Below are 22,967 nucleotides of genomic sequence, written 5' to 3'. Positions count from 1 at the left end.
TTAGAAGTCCTTTGTTAGGCTCGTTTCTGTGCACGATGTTAATCTGATTTTTTAATATCTTTCATATATTTCGAGTAAAAACGTAGATTCGATAGGATAATGTTTCTGAAAGATGCATTCTGGTTGAGTTGTCAATTGGAATCATATATATAAGGAATTTGAATTGGTAAGCGTTTCATGTGCTCACAGAAATACAACAAATACACCAGCTAGACACAGAATTATAGGAGCAATAACATATTTACAAAATATAAGAACGTAGTAATACAAATAGTAAATGTACATATAGTTGTTATACAATGGGCAGATGAGTAAAAACGATTAAAAAGTTAAGTAAAATATAAAAACAATGAACTGAATATTGCACGCATAGATTTGTAAAGGAAACATGTTTGAATTTGGAAAATGTAAGTATTTATGTATTGCACAAGGTCTGGCCTGAAAATATCAAAGATATCAAATGATACAACCATTCGCTTTCATTGAATTTTCCTTCAATACAGAGAATGGTGGCTGTCAGTTTCTTGACTGTGGCGCCCCTTATTGCTGATTGGCTACAAGTTTGTTTTGCGATTCGGCCCGAATCAGTTTTCTAAAGTGTTTTTGAAAAATCACTTACTCTGCCTTTAACATCTGAATCCATACGGTTTTGAAATGATGTCACAATTTTCATTTTCAGTGAGAGATACTTTTATTTTGAAAACCGTTCTGTCGTTTAGAGATTAAAACTTTTATTTTGAAAATGCTGCAGATGCGGTGCGGTTTGCCACTGTTGGGCGTGGCCTGTCTTTGACGTTTTCGTTGCACTGGTTGCAGTAGCAAAACAAACCCAATGTTATATGCAGCACTGTGTTCTGAGCTGCGTTTTCATTAGAAATTCACAGGGGTAAATAAATTAATATTTATTTTAACGTCAGACGGTTATCATTTAATATGCCAGGTCTTATCTAACGAATGGGACACCACTAACGTTACGAGTTTTTCTCTTGACATGTTGAGTTTTTATGTTGACAGGTATATACAATTTTCTGTTTTCGTGAGTGTGTGGTTATAATGTTGTTTCGAATCCTCGCAGGGTGTTTGCATCACATAAACTGTCAGGTTTGTGAAACTCTTCGAACGGTAGGAAGGAGGAAGTGGAGTGGGGTTTAATACTGTTGGCGAGGAAAAGAAAGTAAACTGCTCCTCAGTGCTCTTCTGGATCAGCGGGGTGAGTCAGCAGAGCCCATGTGTTAACAGCACATGTGACTGTCGTTTGCTTTAATAAACTTCCTTTAAACCTAAACTGTCATTCCGCGACCAGAAACCTTCACGCTGCTATCATATCAGCAAGCATTACAAATTAGTTTAAGACTGAAAGAGTGTTCCTCGTTTATTCATACGTCACGTTCTTCTGACCTCAAGTATCCAGGTGTTTGTCTGTCCGGAAAAGGGTTGAGGAGAGGGAGCAGGACGGGATGTTTGCTCGGAAAAACAAGCGAGCTGCAGCGCCGAAAGGCCAAGGAGCAGCTGCAGCCAAACAGGTCAGTGTTGAAATGTTTTGCAAATGACTGTCAGCTGTGAATGTTGTTAGTAATGTTCCCATTAAAATTAAAATTCTGTCATTGTAAGTTACTAAAATGATGACTGTTTTCATTTATGAGTGAACTATCCCTTTAAGGATTATGTCTGTTGTTTGCATTGGACTTGGACAGGGACTCTGAGTTAGAATCCATTGATGATCTGTCCATCTCGTGACTGAGCTATTGGACCTTTACATGTAAGCGTTTGTTGCTTTGTAGATGGGATTGTTGCTTGATTTCAAGCCAGATGATATGATGGACATGGAGCAAGATCTGGATGATCCAGCTTTAGAAGCTGAATTTGCTGCCATTGTTGGGAAGAAACCCAATGTGGCTCCCAGGGGGGAAAAGGCTGGCAAAGGTGGGCATCATGATTATCATTTTTTTTATTTCTTTTGAAATTCATATAATAAATGCAGACCGTATCTGTTGCAGCCAAATTTTAAAAGGTAGGATTTGAAATACTATCACCTAATGTATTCTTTAATGTACTCTTAATGCATGTTGTGGTAGTGCCAAGGTCTGTATTACCTGAAGAGAGCTGTCTTTTAGCATTCCCATTGTTTTTTTCTTTTCTTTTTTTTTTTGGAGCATATTATGAACCTGCTGTGTTGGGAGTAACGCATTACAAAAGTAATAATATTACAGTAGTATATTACGTTTTGCTGTAACGCAGTAATATAACGCATGCGGACAGTAACTAGTAATATATAATGTATTACATTTTGGAAGTAACTTGCCCAACACTGTGAACCTGATAGAATGATTTCTGAAGGACCATGAACCTGACAACTTAAGTATTGGCTGCTGAAAATTCAACCTTGCCATCAATAAATCATTTTGAAGTATTTTGTTTTAATAAAATAGATTAAAATAGAAATCCAAAATCAGTCAGATACTTTAATGTATTATACTACGCTACAATGCAATCAAACATTTGTGAATTGGGAATAAAAAAAATGATAGCACGTGGCAACTTTTGAACGACCATCAGTAGAGAAAGATGTTTTTTGCAGCTAGATAATTGTGTAATTACAGCATCTGCTAGTAGGGTGTAACTAGATTATGCTAACCAGCCAAACATTGACCAATTGGGTAGCATTTCTATCGTCTACCTTATAGGTACTCTGTCTGATTGTTATGATCTTGAAAATATTTTGTGTGCATCTAAATAAATTTTACTTGAATTTTTATGTTCAAGCTCCATTACCGATGGAGGATATTGAAAAAATGGCGGAGGCCTGCATGAAAGACATTGATGATGATGAAGATGATAGTCTGGAGGATGATGAAGACCTCTTGGTAAATTAAACCTGTGATTATTGTCTGTTTCTCTTCACTGTCAGCACTTTCTGAATGTAGTATAGTGAGTTTATAGTGTTTGCTGTGATTCTCGTTAGGCTGAGCTGCAGGAAGTGGTTGATGAGGAGGAAACAGAAGATTCAGGTGCCACAACCCCCGCCTCCCCCATTAGTGCGGAAACCTCTTCAGCAGATTTGACGGCAGCCAGCCAGGTATGATCTAAAAGTTTATTTGGGAAGGAATAATCATATTGTCTTAATACAGTTGTGTTAGTTGTAATATCAAAGTTAGATTTTAATCGTTCTTTGAAGATATGGTGGTTATCATGTGGTTGTCATGTTGGTAATACCACTGAATTGCGTATAGATTGAGCTCTTATACTTCACCATTCAATAGTTTTAGGGTCAATACATTTTATTTAAAGATTTTTTATTATTATTTGTTTATTTTATTGTTTCTTCTTTTCTTTCTTATTTCTAATGTTTTATTTATTATTTATTTAAACACTCCATTAAATTGATCAGAAGTGACAGTAAAGACATTTATAATGTTACAAAATATTTCTAATAATTACAAAATATTTCAATAATTGATTCTGAAGGATCGTGGAATACTTAAGAACTGGAGTAATGGCTGCTGAAAATTCAGCTTTGCCATCACCGGAATAAATTACTGTTTAAAATATATCAGGGTTTCTGCGAGTCCTAAAAAAGTCTTAAATTCAGTTGTATCAAATTTAAGGCCATACAAAGTTTGAATACATTAAATGGTGCAAGAAAAGTCTTAATTATAATATCAAAAGGCCTTACATTTTGGGACCAAATCGGAACATGGCTTAATTTGATGATTAAACTTCAAAAGCATTTCATTCAATAATAAATATGAGCTACAAGCTTCAAAGTAGCCATTATGAGGCAGAGCTGCTTTGTGTACCGTTACCGGGGAAACCGATATATTACTTCCTTTCCAAAAGTGCCACCTACTGGCACAGAATAAATTTGTATTTTCAATCGGCCTGTCTGATGTTTTTGATAAGACCAATGCAAAAATCAACCCATATTTTTTGCTGTATTTTTGATCAAATAAATGCAGCCGTGATGACCTTTGGAGTGTTGATACAATTATACAACATTTAACAGCAATCACTTAAACTTGAGATGTACAAAACTTATTTTCAAAGTAGGTGGGTTCCTCCAAACCAGCGTTTGAAGCTACCAAGAAACTGCTGCTAAAAATATTAAAGCTAATCCAATTGTTGACCATCCTGACCCATTTCTAATTAAATCTTAATTGAGGTTCAGTTTTTCTCAAAATCTTAGTGAAAGCTTTTATCCTGACTTCATTTGTGATGTATAGATTATTAATTTGCACATCTCAATGAACAAGCTCTATTTTGAAATGGATTTTGTGTAAGAACTAATGTGCCACCACTTAAATTAGTTTTTTCCCCCTCACAGGACACTAAGGTTTCTTCAGTGCCTGGTAGCATTGAGCACACTTTAGAGGAGAGAATAAACCTGTATAGGAGGGCTGTTGCCAATGCCAAAGCCGCAAGGGAAACCTCTAAAGCTCGGAGATATGAGAGAGGCCTCAAGGTGAGTGGATATAGTGTCACTGTTTAAGCAAACAAACAAACTTTGTGTACATATTTTTTATGACAATTGACACTCTCATATTTTTGGTTAGACACTACAGACTATGCTGGCATCAGTACGGAAAGGAGGGAAGATTGACGAAACAGAGATTCCCCCTCCTGTTGCATGTGGAGTGTCTGGTAGTCCCAGTCGGCCCCCTGTCCCTGCAGCTTCACCTGATCAGCACGGGGAGTGTGACAGCGCTGTTGAGATCTCTCCCATCTCTGCAGAGGCCGTCTCTGTTGTCATGGATCCAGCATCAAACACTAAAGACGACTCCTCTGGTGTAGCATCTCCAGCTTCCCTGTCATCTCCACAAGGGGAACATGCAGCAAGTGGCGCTGAATTGCACTTAGGTTAGCCAAGTGCTTTTGTGGCAACATACCACAGTTTAAAGTCCCCATTAAAATCAAAATTGGAAGTTTTTTGTCTTTTAATATGAATATGTTAGTGTAACAAAGTTCGTAGTCACAGGAAGAAGGAGGCGGGAACCGGTGAACATTTAAACACTTTAATAAAATAAACACAAAATGAAAGTAAAGCGGCAGCCCCTCGCGGACGACTGCCGCACACAAACACAAAATAAAATCCAGGCCTGGTCCTCTCTCGTCTTTTACTGTCGTAGCTCCTCCTTTTATCCTTCCGGAGCTCCTCCGTGGGACTCGAGACTGGTGAGTGGTGCAGGTGTCGCTCATTATCATTACTCCACCGGCCTCGCTCCGTTCCCGCGGCTCTCGGCCCCGCCCCCACTCGTCACAGTTAGCCTTAAGGTTATCTATAAGCTAGTGTGCTCCAAAACAATGACAAAATTTGCATTCAGAAGATATAAGCGTTCAAAACTTCCGCCAATATGGATCAACGATTTTGATGACGTCATCCTGCACTTCAGCTTCTCATCAAATTTTCTGTCCAATCAAATGTTCTCTAGAATCTGAAGCATCCCATCCCCTACACTATAAATAGTCACTGAAGCTGCGGCTGAAATCAGTCACTTATTCACTCATTACTATTTTCTGTATGGTGAATGGCACATAGTGCATTATATAGAGGATGGGCAACGATCCAGGCAGTGTAAATATGCTTTCCATTGGGACGAATGAAGTCTGGTTTCACGTTGTGTCACGTGAAAAGTCACAGAGCGCACATAGTCTGTAACGGTCCAGAGACACAATACCAAAGAGCAAATCATATGCACGAGACTCGTCACAGACCATAAAACACATCGTATCCATTTGAATTCTACAGAGAATGCTATATTTTATATAGATTTCATAAGATTAGGAGGAGAAACTGTTAGAGAGATAACACCGGTGCCATTCACAAATATATTACATAGTTTTCAAACTACACATCCTCAGCATGATTATGTCACTGTTTTGCTTTTGTAATAGTTTCATATTGAATCTAAAGGAGTAATCTATTAGGCTGTGGATGTCATGAGCTATCAAATGCGGCTTTACTGAGCTCAATGGCTCTGACCTGAGCTGTGATATAAACAAAACACTATTGGCTATCCAAAAAAAGGGGGTGGAACTGCTCGATATGTCCTACCCTGTCTTCCTGTTTCAGTTGAAATTATATCACCACATAGAATAACACTGCGCGTTTCAAGGTACTTCAGTGGACCTTTAAGGGTTACTAGTTAATGGTTGAAAGGTAAAATGTCTAGCTTGTCTGAATTTATGGGATTTATTTTAATTTAAACCAAGAAATAAAAATGTTTTAGGAAAAATGTCAAAATACGGAAAAGTTATATAAAACAATGAAGAATTTAATTCAGCACTGTTTCTAGGTCAGTAATCAAATGTAAGCAAATTTGTTACATGGGACTCTTTTGTACAAATCAGATTTCCTTGCTTTGGAATCTGAAGCTCATTGGAACATTATTTTAAATCGGAATAATATTTCACAATATTACGTTTTAATAAATCCAGCATTGATGAACAAAAAATACTTCTTTTAAAAACATTTGAAAAATCTAGAAGAATTTTTAATAGTCCTTTTGGTAAATATTTTAAACTTGATCCCTATTCTCTGATTAATATTTGACAGCAGTTGTATTGATTTATGAGTGGGGTAATTATTTGCTAAATTATTCCATGCTGTCTAACCCTAAAATGTGTTTATTTATACTGATAATATCATTTCATAGCAATCTTTTTTTTTTCATTTTCCATAATAGTAGTAGTCATAATTCAAAATGTACATAAACAAAATCTGTTATTTTTATTCAATAGATCATCAACGCCTGATTATGTTGAAAATGAGGGCTTTTCCCTTTAAGTTGTTCCTGACTTGCTAATTTAACTAGAAATATGACATTCTACTGAGCTGTTTTTGTAAAGGGTACATTGTGGTTTCCTCTGCTCCTAAAGCACACTCACCAGCCGGACAGCCCACTAAAGACATTCTGTTGGAGCGACAGAAGGAGTACAGGATGGCAGCTCTCAAGGCCAAACAAGCAGGAGATATTGACCAAGCCAAAATGCATATAAAGGCCAGCAAGGTAAGACGTGGTTTCTAATCAAATGTATATAGCTATGTATTGCTGTTTCTGTACTGTTCATTTTCAATCATTAAAGGTAAAAAAAAATAAAAATCAGCTTGCCTCTCAGGGCTCTGTCAGTTATCAAATTCAGTTTGTACAGAATTGTGCAAAGTTTGGATTCCCTCTTTCTAATTAGTTACATACAGTTGATATATATGAAAAGATTTGTAAATGTAGTTGTTTTCTTTGTTTTGTCACGTAAAGTCTTTTAGTTTGATGTTTTACTTCAGTTAAAACCAAAAGCAGACTTCTGTAACTGTATTTTCTGTGCTGTCAGTTAACAGGCATGGCTTTATACATGTATCACACCCTGTTAATGTGTATATTTCCATTTGCCTTCTGCTCTTAAACCTGCCAAAGACTTTGTATCTCAAAGCCTTTACTGTTTTTACCTACCATTTCAGTTGGTTTTGCATTTAATTCAAGGCATCTACCACTTCAGTTATGTTGTCATGCAAGTTTGGATATTCCTCATAACGAAGTGTCTTGTTCCCATAAACCATGATTACTAATAACTCACTTGTAACAAAAATGTGCTAAGTTATTTGAGGTATTCAAGAATTGTAGGAAGTAGACAAAGAATAGCACTATGCTGTTTGCTTGTTTGGCTCAGGGATTCGATGCAGCAATTGAGGCTTTGGAGAAAGGCCAGCCGGTGGACATGAGCTCCATTCCTCCCCCTCTGTCTCAAGGTTAGACCGGAATTATTTTCTGTGGTCAGAAAAATACTGTAGTAGCTATGATATGTTGCATATTTGTTTACATATTTTCACGGCTTGTAGCTTTATAGTGTAAGGCTTAATTCTTTTCCACAGCCTCTACAGTTACTCACCCTGCACCTCAAAAAGCCATTACCTCACCTTCAGCTCCTGGTTAGTACACCAGTTCTCACGTCAGATATTTTCAAAGACTGAACATGTGCCTCTTTTAATAGTCTAATTATGGTCTAACCTGAATTACTGTACTTGTGACCTGAATTTGAATGCTTTTCCTGTCTCCTAGTGTTCATTTTTTAGTTTTTGTTATACCAACAGACAGCGGTTCTGGTCCAGCTCAGCCCCAGACTGTTCTTGAAGCTCTGGAACAGAGGATGGCCAAGTACAAAGAGGCCTTCACACAAGCTAAGGCCAGCGGCGATGAGCGCAAAGCCCGCATGCATGACCGCATTGCTAAAGTTAGTAAACCTGTCAAAATGACACCTGAACCTCAAATAATGGCACATTGTCACCACTGAATGTCCACAAACTTTCGGTTTCTCTTGCAGTGTTTCCTTTTTAGATTTTATCTGATTGTGGAACTCCTTTTAAGTTTATTTTAACATAATGCAGCACATTTTTGCACTTAGCGAGGTGTTTGCACAGACTTGTTGATTTCAGATTATGTTCTTTTTGTGACCCACAGCAATACCAGGCTGCCATCCGTGCCCATAAAGCAGACCGACCTATCAATTTTGATGAACTTCCAGCCCCTCCAGGTCCGTTCTTCTGTAGTCAAAAAGAAGAGCTTTACATGTATATATTTTTGTGTACATGTCCACTACCATTCAAAAGTTTGGTACAATTTTTAAATGTTCTTTGAAAGAAGTCTCTTATGTTCACCAAGGCTGCATTTGTTTGATTAAAAAACGGTTAAGGTTGCAATTTTGCGAAATATAAAAATTTTAAATAACAGTTTTCTATTTTAATTTATTATATAATGTAATTTATTCCTGCAACGGCAAAGTATAATTTTTAGCAGCCATTACTCCATCTTCAGTGTCACATGATGCTTCAGAAATAACTTGAATATGCTAATTTGGTGCTTAAGAAACATTTTTATTATCATTGAAAATAAATAATTGAAAATTAGGGATGCACGAACTTATTTTGGCCGATACCGATATATTTCCTTTTGTTTGGAAACAACACACAGTCTCTCCTGTGCAGAGATTATAAGCAAAATATTTTTAATTTTGGTTAGTTTTTAACAAGAACTTATTTGTTAGAATTAAATAAACAATAATGAAGTTTTTTGACAGTACATTGAAGCTTTGAAAATAACTATAAATAAACTATATATCAATCGCTGCATTTTTCCCCCCCAGAAAGATGCAGTGTTAACCCTAACGTTTTATTTTAAGATTTAGCATTTGTAGATGGTCTAAAGCAAAGAAATTTAAAAAAATTCTGAAAATCTTTTAGAGTTTATGAATTTTGTTTAAAAAATAAAACACATTAATGAATAAATCAGTGTACATAAAATGATTTACTTTACAAGTGTCATTTTCATGTAAGCTATAGCTTCTGACCTTTAAATCAAAACATACTCATTATTTTATTACATCAATTACTGCTTTATTTAATCAGAAACACAGTCTAAATGTTATTTGTGTAGGCTATTTTACTTTTAGTTTAATTAGAAGTAGGCCAACAGCGCCCCCTACAGATTAAAACTCTTTACGGAAGGGGCGTTAGGACATGGGGGAGGCTGCCGCTGCACGTGCTATTATTGTTTACTCTATCACACACCTAATGCTCATTCTGTATGTGCATTCTCAGATTAAATGCAGCTATCCAAAAGAGTGAATCTAATCATCATTAAGAAAAAAACTTTGCTTCAAGAATGAGCCACACTGCGGACACGATCTAATCACTAGCACACCCTGAGCACATGTGAGTTAACGTATTCCTCTTGTCGGCAAGACATATCAGCATAATTTTTCATATCGGGCCAATGGCGGTATTTACATTTAAAGCCATTATCGGCCGATTCCGATATCAGTCCGATAATATCGTGCATCCCTATTGAAAATTATAATTGAAACAAGTGATAATTTTTTCAAAATTCCAATAATAGAAATTTCAAAAGAACCATAATTATCTGAAATAGAAATCTTTTGTAGCATTATGTTACAAACCACCTGGCGCAAGGCAGCTTGACATAAATGGGGAGGCCACCCGCAAATTAAATTAACCCAAAAATACATGTTTATTAATGTAATCCATAACTGAATTAAACAATATCAGCACAAAAGGAAAGAGAAAAAGACAAAAAAATAAAAATAAAGTATGCACAGAAAGGAAACAAAGACCTTTTTTATCAGTCAACTCATCACCGGTAACCCACTGCACCTGCCGCTTGACTCCACCCTGCAAACACACAAGAAAAAAAGAGAACACTAAACAAACAAATGCCGTCTGGTGACAGGAAGGCACAAATGAAGGAATACAGGCTAGGAAAGATCATAACTATAAATGTCTTTACTGTCACTTTCAATCAATTTAATGCAATCCTTGCTAATCCTTGCTAAATAAAAGTATTCATTTCATCCAAACTTTTGAATGACAACATGTTTAATTTTTCTTTAATGAGTTGCTTGAATTCCTGCTAAGAAAATGAGGATTTATATTAAATTGAAGTGTTTTCTATAGGCTTTCCTCCAATCCCAGGCCAGAAGGCCGCTGCTCCAGAGCAGGGATTGGCTGCAGTTCTGGAAACGGCCAATAAGCTGACATCTAATGAAGATGAAGCTGGTGATGGTGAAGAGGAAGATGAAGAGGGAGCGGAGAAGGTATGTTCTTAAATTTTGTAGCATTTCCTAAATATTTTAAAAGTTGTCCCTTTCTTTTAAAGAAATCACTATTTTGTTATTTGCTTTCTAGGTTAAGGCTCCGAAAGTAGGCGACCAAATGAAGCCCACTCTTGCAGTACAGCCAACGGTACAGAAGCCCAAGAGGACCCCTTCACCTTCCCCAGACAGAACGTCCAAAAGAGGAAGTCTGCCTGACACTGGTAGAGTAGTGTTTTAGGATGGCCTATTAATTGGGATGTTTTCATATTTCGTAACTGATTTACGTAAGGAGCACACAAAAATCTCTGTCAAACGGGTTTAAATCTGGTTATTTTCTCCTCAGCTCAGCAGCAGCTGGAGTTTCTGGAAGGCCGCAAAAAGCAGTACATGAAAGCAGCGCTGCAGGCAAAGCAAAAGAATGACCTAGAGCAGGCCAAGACCCTCCTGCGTGCAGCAAAAAGTTTGGACCCCATGATAGAAGCCGCCCGCAGTGGCAAGACAGTGGACGTAAGCAAGGTAATACTGTCATTGTTCTTTAACAAATCCATAATGACATGAGTAATAACTCCCCCTTTATTTTCAGGTGCCTTCACCGCCGGGAGATGAGGACGAGGACTTCATCCTAGTCCATCACAGTGATGTTCAGATCTCAGAGAAGGCTGAGGAGGTCTACACTCAACTCACAAAACTACTCAAAGAGCAATACGAGGTAACAAGAAGGTGGTGATTTAATGAAGTAACAGAGAGAATGGATCTGTACCAAAACCTAGTGAGCCGCCTTGCTGTCTACTGGTTACATAGTCAGCTACCGTCGAAATGGATCTGAAATTAAATCTCATACGTCACTGAATTGGAACTCTGTATGTGCATGCTACACAAACAGCATACTACGTTTTTGAATGCAATAGTTTGACATTAGCATGATGCTCAGCTAACATTGTGATACTCTAGCAAAAAACATAAAAATACGTATTGGGTTGGCGATTATAATCAATAAAACTGTATTTATAGTCAGTATTTCACAAATTGTGCTTACAAAAATTGTATGCTACATAGTTGATTTTAAAAATGTGATGTTAGCGGTGCTAAGCATAAAAATACACATTGGGTGATGGTAAATTTTATAGTTAGTTTTTCATAAATTGTGCTCATGAGAAGTGCATGTTACACAACTGATTTTAATAGAGCATGACGTTAGCATGTTGCTAATAGTGTGATACTATAATAAGCATAAAAATACATATTGGGTAAAATTGTATATCAGTAAAAGTATATTTTTAGTCAGTATTTCACAAATTGTGCTCACAACACAACAGATTCCAACAGAATTTGTTGTTAGCACGTTTTTAAGCTAATAGCAATACTTTAATAAAGCATTCAAATACACACTGGGTAAAATAGTAAAATTATATTCACTATAAGTGTATTTATAGTCAGTATTTCACAGATCATGCTCATGAGAATCACACGCTATTCAGTATAAGAATTTGATGTTAGCATGTTGCTAAGCTAACAGTGTGATACTCTAACAAGCCTAAAATGTATATTGGGTGAAATAGTAAATTTTTTATTTAATGTAGATGAGTATATAGCAGTGGTCATGAGCGGTGACTTCTTTAACTGGGTATGTTGTGTACCAATTTTGTAATTTTGTAATTTTTATTTTTTTTACCTGTGACGTAACCCAATAGAGAAGTTAAACAGTACGGTGCATTAGCTTAGGACAGTGGTTCTCAATTCCAGTCCTTCTGACCCCCCGCTCTGCACATTTTGTATGTATCTCTTATCACTTCAGGAGTTTGTTCTATTCAACTGTAAGTGCTCTGTGCAGTGGACATGAATTATTCATTAAATTGTCTTTATTTACAGAGGTATATTATGTCACACTTTACACTTCTCTAGTAAGTTTCGTCTGTGTGTGAAGACGCTGAAGGCAGTGGCGTAGCCCAAATCCGCGAATGAATGTTCCGAAATGAAGTAAACTTTAACAGATTTCCCGTGCTCAGAGAATAGGGAGCAATGAACACTGTGTAGGGATCCTATCAATCGGAACACAGTTCATGCCTGGATCTCTCTTCTAACAACTTGGTTACTGAATAAGGTGTGTTAAATCCGTCTGAGCCATTGGAATCGATTTCTTGACTCTTTACAGTTACAACGTTTTTAATTTGATTTAATTTAGTTAGCTTAGCCACAAAAACAATGGGGTCATTCCGTGTCTACTCAACCAGAGGTCCCCCGCTCAAATTTTTGATTTTGCTAATATTTTTGCCAATGGTATCCATTCAAAAATGGGGAAAGAGCACTTTTCAAGTTTTTTCTCCAAAGTTTGCTGGCCTGTAACTCAAAAACAGTAAAGATATCTTAATGCCCTTTTAGATATTGGGTTTTAACTAACTTCCCTTTTGGCATCTTCATTTGTAAGGCCCTATATAGTTCAGTTCCAGAGATTATAGAATTTCAATATGGCTCCAGAAGTAAATCGTTAAATTGTATACATTTTCAGTGGTCAAAAACCAAATGTGGGTCACTTTGCAAAAATATGATACATTTTTTCTTTTAAAGAGGAATGTCTGAAGAACTAATAATGTTGGAACTAGAAATGTACCTCTTTTCTTTCTGTCAAAACAACTGCATTGATCATATCCGTCTGAGTGCCATAAATATTATTTTTCCAATGTTTGCGTGTGTATAACTCAAGAAGTATTAAAGATATCGCAATGTGATTTTTAGATTCTAGTTCGTAATAAACTTTTCTTTTGGAATCTTCATTTTCAAGGCCCTACATCGTTCAGTCCCAGAGATATGGGGGTCTCAATGAGGCTCCATTTTCAGATGTTCCAATATTACCCATTTTCAGTGGTTGAAAACCAAATGTTATTCACTTTGTATACAGCCGATACTTATTGTATTTAAAGCGGAATGTGTGAAGAAGAAGTAATGTTGAAACTAGAAATGTATATTGTTTCCCTCTATCAAAACAATGGTATAGGACATACCTGTATACCTGAGTGTCATAAATATTCATTATCCAAAATTTGCGTGCCTGTAACTCAAGAAGTATTAAAGTTATCTTAATATGATCTTAGATTCTGTTTCCTAGGAAACTTTTCTTTTGGAATCTTCATTTTTTTTAAGGCGCTGTATGGTTTAATACTAGAGATATTGAGATCTCAGTGCAGCTCCATGTCCAAATTGTTGTATCCTATCTATTTTCAATGGTCAAATACCAAATATGGTTTTGTGTTTATCTAGTCATCATTGTTGTCACTGTCAAATATGCAAATAATAACAGTAGCCCAGGGTTTAGGAATGTACAGTGTGACATCAGATTATGAATGACCAGGATTAATTGTTAACTCTGGGTAAAGTATGAACGGTGTGAAACGTAAAATAAGATTGCCTAGGATCCCATTTACCTGGGGTTTAGAATTATTCAGTGTTAAATGTACTATCAGTGATTCTGCCAAATATGCCCTTTAGCAGTAGAATACTGCTTGATCTATGACTGCTTCACATGTTATAACAATAAAAAATAAATTTTAATAATTAATCCAGGTGAGGCAAATCTTGGTTTATTGATGTGAATGCAATGTGTGGCGAAAGCAACCACTTTTCCCTATGAGGCGTGGAATTTGTTTCAAACATGTTACAATACTGCATGTTTGGACTCTTGGTAGCTTCACAAGCTGTTAAAACAAAATCCTTTCTTCTAAATATCCCTAAAACCGATTCAAATATAGAATCTTGTGAATAGACTACAGAGAGCAAGGTAATGTGCCTCAACTTGACCATTTCACAGTGCATTTTAGACAGGTATGAAACAAGATACAATTCTAATTTCAACATTATTTATTCTTCAGACATTGTTCTTTAAATAAAATAAGTATCGGCTGTATACAAAGTGACAACATTTGGTTTTCAACCACTGAAAATGGGTAATATTCAACAATCTGAAAATGGAGCCTCATTGAGACCCCCATATCTCTGGGACTGAACGATGTAGGGCCTTGAAAATTAAGATTTCAAAAGAAAAGTTTATTAAGAACTAGAATCTAAAATCATATTGCAATATCTTACTTCTTGAGTTATAATACTTCTTGAGTTATACGTCTTGAGTAATACTTCTTGAGTTATAGGCACGCAAACTTTGGAAAAAGAATATTTATGGCACTCAGACAGATGTTCAATGCAGTTGTTTTGACAGAAGGAAACAAGATACATTTCTAGTTTCAACATTATTTGTTCTTCAGACATTCCTATTTAAAAGAAAAGAAGTATCATATTTTTGCAAAGTGATTTTGCAAAGTTTGACAGTATCTCTGGAACGGAATTATATAGGGCCTTAAAAATGAAGATGCCAAAACTGAAGTTAGTTAAGACCCAATATCTAAAAGGGCATTAAGATATCTTTAATGCTTTTTGAGTTATAAGCCAGCAAACTTTGGAGAAAAAACTTGAAAAGTGCTCTTTCCCCATTTTTGAATGGTCACCATTAGCACATAAATGCAACAAAGATTGCTAAAGTCAACAGATTTTACTAACAGATTTAACAATCTCTGTGTAAAAATAACATCATGATGCTGCCATCTTTCTGAAGTCATTTTTAACCCCCTGTAATTTGGCTCGGAATCTCAGGTGAAAATTGCCATTTTGACCCCCCTCTACAAAATAGTGGATTACTCAGTAAATATTCATCCATGACATTTAATATTTTGGCTTTCATCACTGTACATGTTTATCTTTCTTCGGAAAAAATATTAGCAAAATCAAAAATTTGAGCCGGGGACCTTTGGTTGAGTTGACACGGAATGACCCAATGTGATTTTTCGATAATCAAGACCTGGCAGCAACAACACAGTTTTACACTTGGGCGAGCAGACAGCCTATCTTGCTCATGAAATCACCCACATGCTTAAAATGCTGTCTAAGTAGGCATATGACTAGGTTTTGAGACAGAACCTATAAGCGGATGTGGAATATGTAAGTAGGACATGTTTCCTTTCTTCTTCAGAAATGTGTGACATACTCCAAGCAGTTCACGCACATGGGGAATGTTGCAGAAACAACCAAGTATGTATCGCATCACCAATACACCACTTCAATAAATGAAATTCAAGTGATTTCACTAGCCATTTCATTTATTACTATTTCCCCTCTTTTAGATTTGAGAACATGGCAGAACAATGTAAGAAGAGCCTGGAGATTCTTAAGCTGGCACAGAACAGGGGGCTTCAGCCTCCTAAACATCACTTTGAGGAGAGAACATATCGCACTGTCAGGTCTGACACTCTCGCTACAGATCTTACAACAAGGAAAAGCCCAATACAATAAAGCCCAATACTTCACTACTGATCAACTCCACAGCCAAGGGAAATGTAAGAAGTCATTGAATAACATGCTTTCTTTTTCTTGACTTTTGCTCTTGTAGGATTTTCCCAGAGCTCAGTAGCACAGACATGGTTGTGTTCATTGTTAGAGGGATGAACCTTCCTGCTCCCTCTGGTAAGCTTCAAACAAACACTCAACATTGATCCAGTCATTTAAATTAATGCATTTGGAGTTTGAGTTACAGGAACTTAAATGTAAATAAAAGAATGTAATTCTAAATAATCTCATACTAGTAAGGAAGTATTTTAAACATCTCCCCCTCTGCTTTTTTTGAAAGGTGTTGCAACAAATGACTTGGATGCATATGTCAAGTTTGATTTCCCATACCCCAGTACAGTGAGTATTAATTCTTCAGTCATCTAGGCTTTATTTTACCCAGTCATCCATTTGATTTTAATTATTACTTTCTCTTTTCATGTTAGGATCAACCTCAGAAGCATAAAACATCAGTCATCAAAAATACCAACAACCCAGGTAAAAATCTTGAGCTAATTATTTCTGTATCATCAGATACTTTAATTATACATATACATATATTAATAAGATTTTTAAATGTTTTTGAAAGAAGACTCTAATATTCACCAGGGGTCCATTTATTTGATCAAAACTACAGTAAAAACAGTAATGTTGTAAAATATCATTATATGCATATGCATTTAGCAGGCGCTTTTATCCAAAGCAACTTACATTGCATTCAAGGTATACATGTTATCAGTTCATGTATTCCCTGAGAATCGAACCCATGACCTTGGCATTACTACTGCAGGAATGCAGGAATTATTACAATTTAAAATAACTGTTTTCGGTAACACTTTATTTGAGGGTCTCTTAAAGGTACAATAGGAGATCTTGGAAAATGCTAACTTTAGCCTGATAGCACTGAAAGCGAACGTCTTAACTAGTTGCTTATTAGCATGCATATTACTAGAATATTAGCCATTTATTAGTAGTAATTAAGCACATCTTAATGCCTTATTCGACATGACCTTATTTTACATCCCTAATCCTACCCAATACCTAAACTTAACAACTACTTTGCTAACTATTAACAAGCTTCAAATTAGGAATTTATTGAAGGAAAAGTCGTTGTTAATAGTGAATAAGTGTTCCCTATTCTAAAGTGTTACCCTGTTTTCTATTTGAATATATTTTAAAATGTAATTTAGTCATGTGATGCAAAGCTGAATTTTCAGCAGCCACTCCAGTCTTCAGTGTCACATGATCATTCAGAAATCATTCTAAAATGCTGACTTGGTGCTCAAGAAACACTTATTCTTCTTCTTATTATTATCAATGATTAAAACAGTTGTGCTGCTTAATATTTTGGTGGAAGCCATGATACATTTTCTCAGGATTCTTTGATGAATAAAAAGTTCAAAAGCATCTATTTGAAATAGAAATATTTTTTTTAACATTATAAATGTATTTACTGTCTCTCTTGATCAATTTAATGCATCCATGTTAAATAAAAGTATTAATCTTACTGAGCTCAGACTTTTAAACTTCTTGATTCAAATTGGGAGTATTTTATTATGTGAGATGGTGAAGTGTGTTAGTGTTAGGAGAGACATGAAAATAGCACAATTGTGTAGGAAATCAGTTAGCTGGGACAAATATACAGTTTAGTGAACATTTTACAAAAAACATTTGACTGCAGGACACCATGAATGACAGAACTAGAATCAAGTATTTTAGAGAGCATTGGAAAAAGTTAAAAGTTAATATTTGCTGCTGAAGGAATTGACTTATTTGGTGTTTTGGCAGAGTATAACCAGAGCTTCAAATTGAACATCAACCGGAACCACCGTGGCTTCAGGAGAGTTATACAGTCTAAAGGCCTGAAGCTGGAAGTGCTGCACAAAGGGTGAGTAGTGTTGCTGTGGGACACAAGCATGATCTCAACTTATCTCCAAATAATCACAATTTTAGGACTTTATTCTGTTTATTGTCTCCTAACAGTACACAGTTTCTTTAAGATTCATTTGTACTGGGGAGACGGGTCAGGATAAATATCAACCAGTGCTGCCCTGATTGAACTCTGTGGCAGTTGTGGTGCATGCTGGGTCAATGTGAGTAGGTGGATCTGAGCTTCACACTGACGTCTTTGTTTTGTGACAGTGGCTTCCTGAGAAGCGACAAGCCGATAGGAACAGCCCTGCTCAAACTGGAGAAACTGGAAACTGAAAGCGAAGTGAGAGAGATAGTGGAGGTGAGTGGGGCTACTTTCAATAGTATGTTTGTCGGAGCCAGAGATGAGTGCAAACATCAGCTGAGAATGCAAACATATTTGTGTTTAACAGATGAGCTTGAGCTAAAACCGGACATTCACACCCATTAGTCAGACATCACTGTGTTTACATTTGTGTATGAGATGTATGTTTATGGCATTGGCTTCATTTCTGTATGCAGCTCATGGATGGGCGGAAGGCCACAGGTGGTCGTCTGGAGGTGAGGGTGCGTCTCAGAGAGCCGCTGGGTGGGCAGGACCACCAGACTGTCACAGAACGATGGCTAGTGTTAGAGGAGCCACAGGTTAGTGCTACTGTGGCTGAATGCTCATATTTGTTACTGTTCTATTGATATTAAAAGCGTCACACTCGCCCAAAATGTTAACATAATGGTAAATATTTTAGGTGATTACAGGTGCATTACGCAATTTCATTTAATAATGCAGATTAAGAGATGACCTGCTTAATGTATTTATATGGAAATATTAAAAGGCCTGTGTGTTTAATCAGACCATCTTAAAATGATGCATGAAGGATATAGGACAGAAATATATTGCTATTGAATAGAATCATTCTAATCTTTAATACTACAATATTTTTGTTATTAATATTATTATTAACAGTAATAATAATCAAAATTTCTAAATAGTAGAGATCGACCGATAGTGGATTTTACCGATACCGATATCTAGGTTGGACCACACTGGCCGATAACCGATTAATCAACTGATAGTTTTTAAAATGGATACTGAATGAATACTAAAATAGTGCTTTACTATTTAACAAAAAAAAAAAAGTAATGGACCATACTTTGTAAATTAATAAAAAATATTAATGTTAAATATTAATTATATTAGAATGTTAACAGATGCGACTTTAAAATGTAAAAATGTATTAATACATTTTGAAATTAACACTCTAACAAGGAACAATACATTTACAGCTTTTATTAATCTTAGTTAATTTTTTTGTAAAGTATTACCATTTCATTTCAACAGTTTAAAGATCTTTAAATATTTACACAAAGGCCATAGCATTGAAATTATAGTACATATGGATATTGTACTGTATCTCACAATTTATTTGCTTCTATTTTATAATACTTGATGATTATCTAATCAAAATTTCAAAATGTGTTAGTCACAAACATGGCAAAAAGTGCAGCACACAGGACGTGTCGCGTTTAATTCAAGCGGCGGTCCAGAACGGTTTATTTAATCACCAAACGGGAAAAGTTTACCTTTTAAGAATGAACAAAGTGGTATAGTGATTTGGTGTTTAAAAAAAAACAAACAGAGCAAGCGGGAAGAGAAAGCACAATCTAGCTCTCTATATGAAGCATACAGACTTTATTAGAGCCACAGAAAGACAAAAGTTCAGCTGAAAAATGCACAATACACAATTTTACAAATATAATGTAATTTAATGGAAAACTGTAAGCTACATGATTTCTGTAAGCTACATGAAAATATCTACAGGCTTTCTCACATCACAGCTTTAAATATGCAACTTCGCTGGATAACAAATGCATTAATGTGACCAACTGGATATAAACTGATGCAAATAGATGGTAACATTTGGGTCGGGCTTGCGTGTGTTTTTTCTCACATTGTTTTAACCGCTTGAGGTGCTGCTAATGTTAAGAGTCCTCTCGCAAACATACTGTACTGAAGTATAAAGTATAGCAAGTGCAGGAAGTCACAATGTCTCATGTCATTTGAAAAATAAGCCCAGACACCAACAGCCTAGAAGTGTAAATTATTTCAGTACTTAACTAGTTAACTACAAATTAAATAAGTTAATTATTAATGGTGTAACAATTAAATAATGCATGAAATATTTTTAGATTTAATTTAAAAACGACATTTTTAAGTTTTATCTTTCACTGTAGAAACTGCTAAATATATTCAGCCAACAGACTGTTTTGTTACTCTGAATTCAGTCATGCACAGCTCGGCTCGTCAGATTTCATTTCGTCTATTGCTATAGTTATCACTGTCAATCATAGCAATGACTACCAGCACAATTAACAGATTCACTTGATAATTTTTTTACACTCGCATTTGTCATTCCTGAAACTGTATATGTGGACGTTTGATCCTCTTAAACAAACAAAACGTTTCTTCAAATTGTGAATGGATTATGTATCCTCTTATAGCACAGTTGATTTTGATTGCTATTAGCCTATATAATATTTCCCTTGGCTGGGTTTCAAAACTCTACAGGGAAAATGATCAAAAAACACAATAATAATAATAATTGATGTATTACTATTTTATAATATTCCTCTTGGCTGGGTTTCAAAAATCTATTGTGTGAATGGAAAATGACCAACATAATAAAAAAATAAATAAGTTAAGAAACAAACAAATAAATAATAATAATAATGATTAATATTAGTAGTAGTGGTAGTAGTCATTCACCACCTGTACAATATGTGTTCATAATACCTTGAAGGACATCATAAAGAATGGGCATTTATTCACATTGAACCTGGAATAATACAGTAAAATGCATCCATTAATCTTACACAGTACGTGAATGAATAATGAATCCATGTGACAATAAACGTCTGACGGTACTTTTATGAGTCCTATTCCTTAGTGAAAATCTTGTGTGTGTGTGTGTACCTGTTTTTCTATTCTGGTGGGGACTTAAACCTGAATACACACAGACTCATGGGGACGTGTGAGTGTGTGTGTGTGTGTGTGTGTGTGTGTGTGAGAGAGAATGTGAGAGAGTGTGTGAGCGTGTGTGTGTGAGTGTGTGTGTGTACTGGTTTATATGTCCTGGTGGGGACTTAAACCTGACTACACACAGACTCATGGGGACTCGTGTCACGGTGGGGACCTAAATTGAGGTCCCCACGGGTAAACAAGCTAATTAATCACACAGAATGAAGTTTTTTGAAACTCTAAAAATGCAGAAAGTCTCCTGTGAGGGGTAGGTTTAGGGGTAGGGTTGGTGTAGGACAATAGAATATACGGTCTGTACAGTAGAAAAACCATTACGCATATGGAGAGTCCCCACAAGGATAGCAAACCAGACATCAGTGTGTGTGTGTGTGTGTGTGTGTGTGTGTGTGTAAATGACACATTTATTTGGTTTTGACTGCCATCTGCTGTCTGTGTTAGGTACTGCTGTAACGGACGCCGTGATTTCATCTTCACAACGTAAGAAAGTTTGATCCATTTCTACTGACAGATGTATTATCACATTCATGTTACACTTTACCTTGACGGTGGATTTTTCTAGCAGGCCTTGAGGTCTCAGTGGTTTTATGAGAGCAGATGATATGGACGGTGAAAGCTCAACGGTGCTGCTAGCCTCGGGTACGAACCACAACAAAGGAGATCGTGAGGAACTTGCTCAACAAGCTCTCTGTGCTTTGAGCCGTTCACAGAGAGACATAGTCACTGACAGAAGGAGTTAGCTTTGTCTTTATCAGGGTTAAACAGGTTGGACCAGGATGTAAGAGTTGGGGTGGTTATTAAAAATACAGGAGATATTAATAAGAGGAGCGGGTAAATGTGCACAGACTTGCGTGAGATTGAAATGCCTTTTGAAATAGATTGCCTCTTGATTTTATAATAACTCTCACCCCAACCGTTACATTAATGCATTGGAGCTAAAGCCAATGAGAGCTAACTGTTTTTTTTGTTGTTGTTGTTTTTTACTGCTCTGGGATGCACTTAAGCACTAATGCCAAAGTAATCACTGCTGCTGCAGTAAGATGAATGACTTGATCTGTTCTCTCTTAAACTAGGAGCCTGTTCCTGCCATATCTCAAATACTAATTTATGACTGCTATGCAAATGAGTTATAGACGATTAGCTATGCAAAAAGGTTTGCTTTTGAATCCCAAACATTTTGTCAGACATTTCAAAACTTGTTTACATCCTGTGTGAATTCACTGCTTGATTTATTACAGACAGGCCGTGTCAAAGTACTGCTGTTGAATATTATATTCCTTATAAATACCATTAAAGCCATAAACCAGCTTTTACTAATTGAACCAGATGTGAATTATTCATCAAATGTTCTGAATAGTTGATTTTTTTAATGTTTGATTCAGGAGGTAAATGAGTGAGCGTGCCATGTTTTCAGAATGATTGAAAATATATAATTTTCCCAGTAAATTTACACTTCAGTTAGCTTTCCCAGCGCTTTGCTGACAATCAGGACAAGAACTGGTGCTAGAAATGTCATGTACACATTCTCTGAACAGAAGTGCCAGTTTAGTTGACATAAGTAAGCAAAAGTAGAGTGGTTCTGCATTGTTTTGTATATATATTAAACTTAAACGGGTCATGTGATGCTATTTTTCCTTTCTCTTTGAAGTGTTACAAGCTCTTGGTGCATAAAGAAGATCTGTAAAGTTGCAAAGTCTAAAGCCTCAAATCCAAAGAAATATTCTTTATAGAAGTTAAGTTAACCACGCCTACCTAAAACGGCTCACCTTAAACCGCATAAACACATTTCATTACACCAAATACACCAAATAATGTTCTTTTTAGCAGCATCATATGACCCCTTTAAACTTAAAGGTGCTGTGTAGGATTGACACAGTGGTTCAACTAGGCATTGCAGTCCAAATTAAAAATATTGGAGAGGATTTTTTTTCACACGGCCCCTCCTCCTCAGACTTGACGCACACGCAAGTTACCAGATTGACGACACCAACAGGAACGAGCGCACTTGAAGATGAATGAAATTAAATATGCTGTATTTTCTGGCAACTGGCAACCCGGG

At 36.1% G+C, this 22,967-nt stretch overlaps 1 protein-coding gene across 6 annotated transcripts; it reads left to right on the top strand.

Annotated features, from left to right (window-relative positions):
- The first annotated feature begins 61 nt into the window (after positions 1-61).
- On the top strand, positions 62-22,513 carry LOC107732198 (coiled-coil and C2 domain-containing protein 1B-like). 6 transcript variants are annotated; one of them, XM_016543473.1, is made up of 27 exons: positions 62-166; positions 1,076-1,210; positions 1,405-1,523; positions 1,782-1,923; positions 2,764-2,864; positions 2,963-3,076; positions 4,322-4,459; positions 4,551-4,854; positions 6,874-7,004; positions 7,660-7,738; positions 7,862-7,918; positions 8,078-8,220; positions 8,448-8,520; positions 10,457-10,596; positions 10,688-10,817; positions 10,940-11,112; positions 11,180-11,305; positions 15,611-15,669; positions 15,762-15,878; positions 16,028-16,101; positions 16,265-16,323; positions 16,410-16,461; positions 17,752-17,851; positions 18,106-18,196; positions 18,397-18,519; positions 21,350-21,388; positions 21,474-22,513. In XM_016543473.1, exons 3-26 carry the CDS (start codon positions 1,458-1,460, stop codon positions 21,359-21,361), a joined length of 2,604 nt encoding a protein of 867 aa, XP_016398959.1. In that variant the 5' UTR covers positions 62-166; positions 1,076-1,210; positions 1,405-1,457; the 3' UTR covers positions 21,362-21,388; positions 21,474-22,513. The 6 variants fall into 6 exon arrangements, with proteins under 6 accessions (XP_016398959.1, XP_016398961.1, XP_016398962.1 ...); XM_016543475.1 differs by lacking the exon at positions 62-166 and adding an exon at positions 787-886 and having other exon boundaries at positions 1,127-1,210; XM_016543476.1 differs by lacking the exon at positions 62-166 and adding an exon at positions 787-886 and having other exon boundaries at positions 8,081-8,220.
- The last annotated feature ends 454 nt before the right edge of the window (positions 22,514-22,967 follow it).

The sequence above is a fragment of the Sinocyclocheilus rhinocerous genome, unplaced genomic scaffold (assembly GCF_001515625.1).
Source record: "Sinocyclocheilus rhinocerous isolate Xijiao unplaced genomic scaffold, SAMN03320098_v1.1 scaffold1631, whole genome shotgun sequence".
NCBI lineage: Eukaryota > Metazoa > Chordata > Actinopteri > Cypriniformes > Cyprinidae > Sinocyclocheilus > Sinocyclocheilus rhinocerous.
The sequence above is the reverse complement of the archived record's forward strand: the minus strand, read 5'-3'. Positions and strand labels throughout refer to the sequence as shown.

Bases quoted from the DNA above. Each gene is read 5' to 3' on its own strand.
- LOC107732198 (XM_016543473.1), top strand. From the start codon at position 1,458: ATGTTTGCTCGGAAAAACAAGCGAGCTGCAGCGCCGAAAGGCCAAGGA. The intron at 11,113-11,179 runs GTAATACTGTCA...CTTTATTTTCAG, and splicing joins AGACAGTGGACGTAAGCAAG to GTGCCTTCACCGCCGGGAGA. The intron at 16,102-16,264 runs GTAAGCTTCAAA...TTTTTTTGAAAG, and splicing joins GAACCTTCCTGCTCCCTCTG to GTGTTGCAACAAATGACTTG.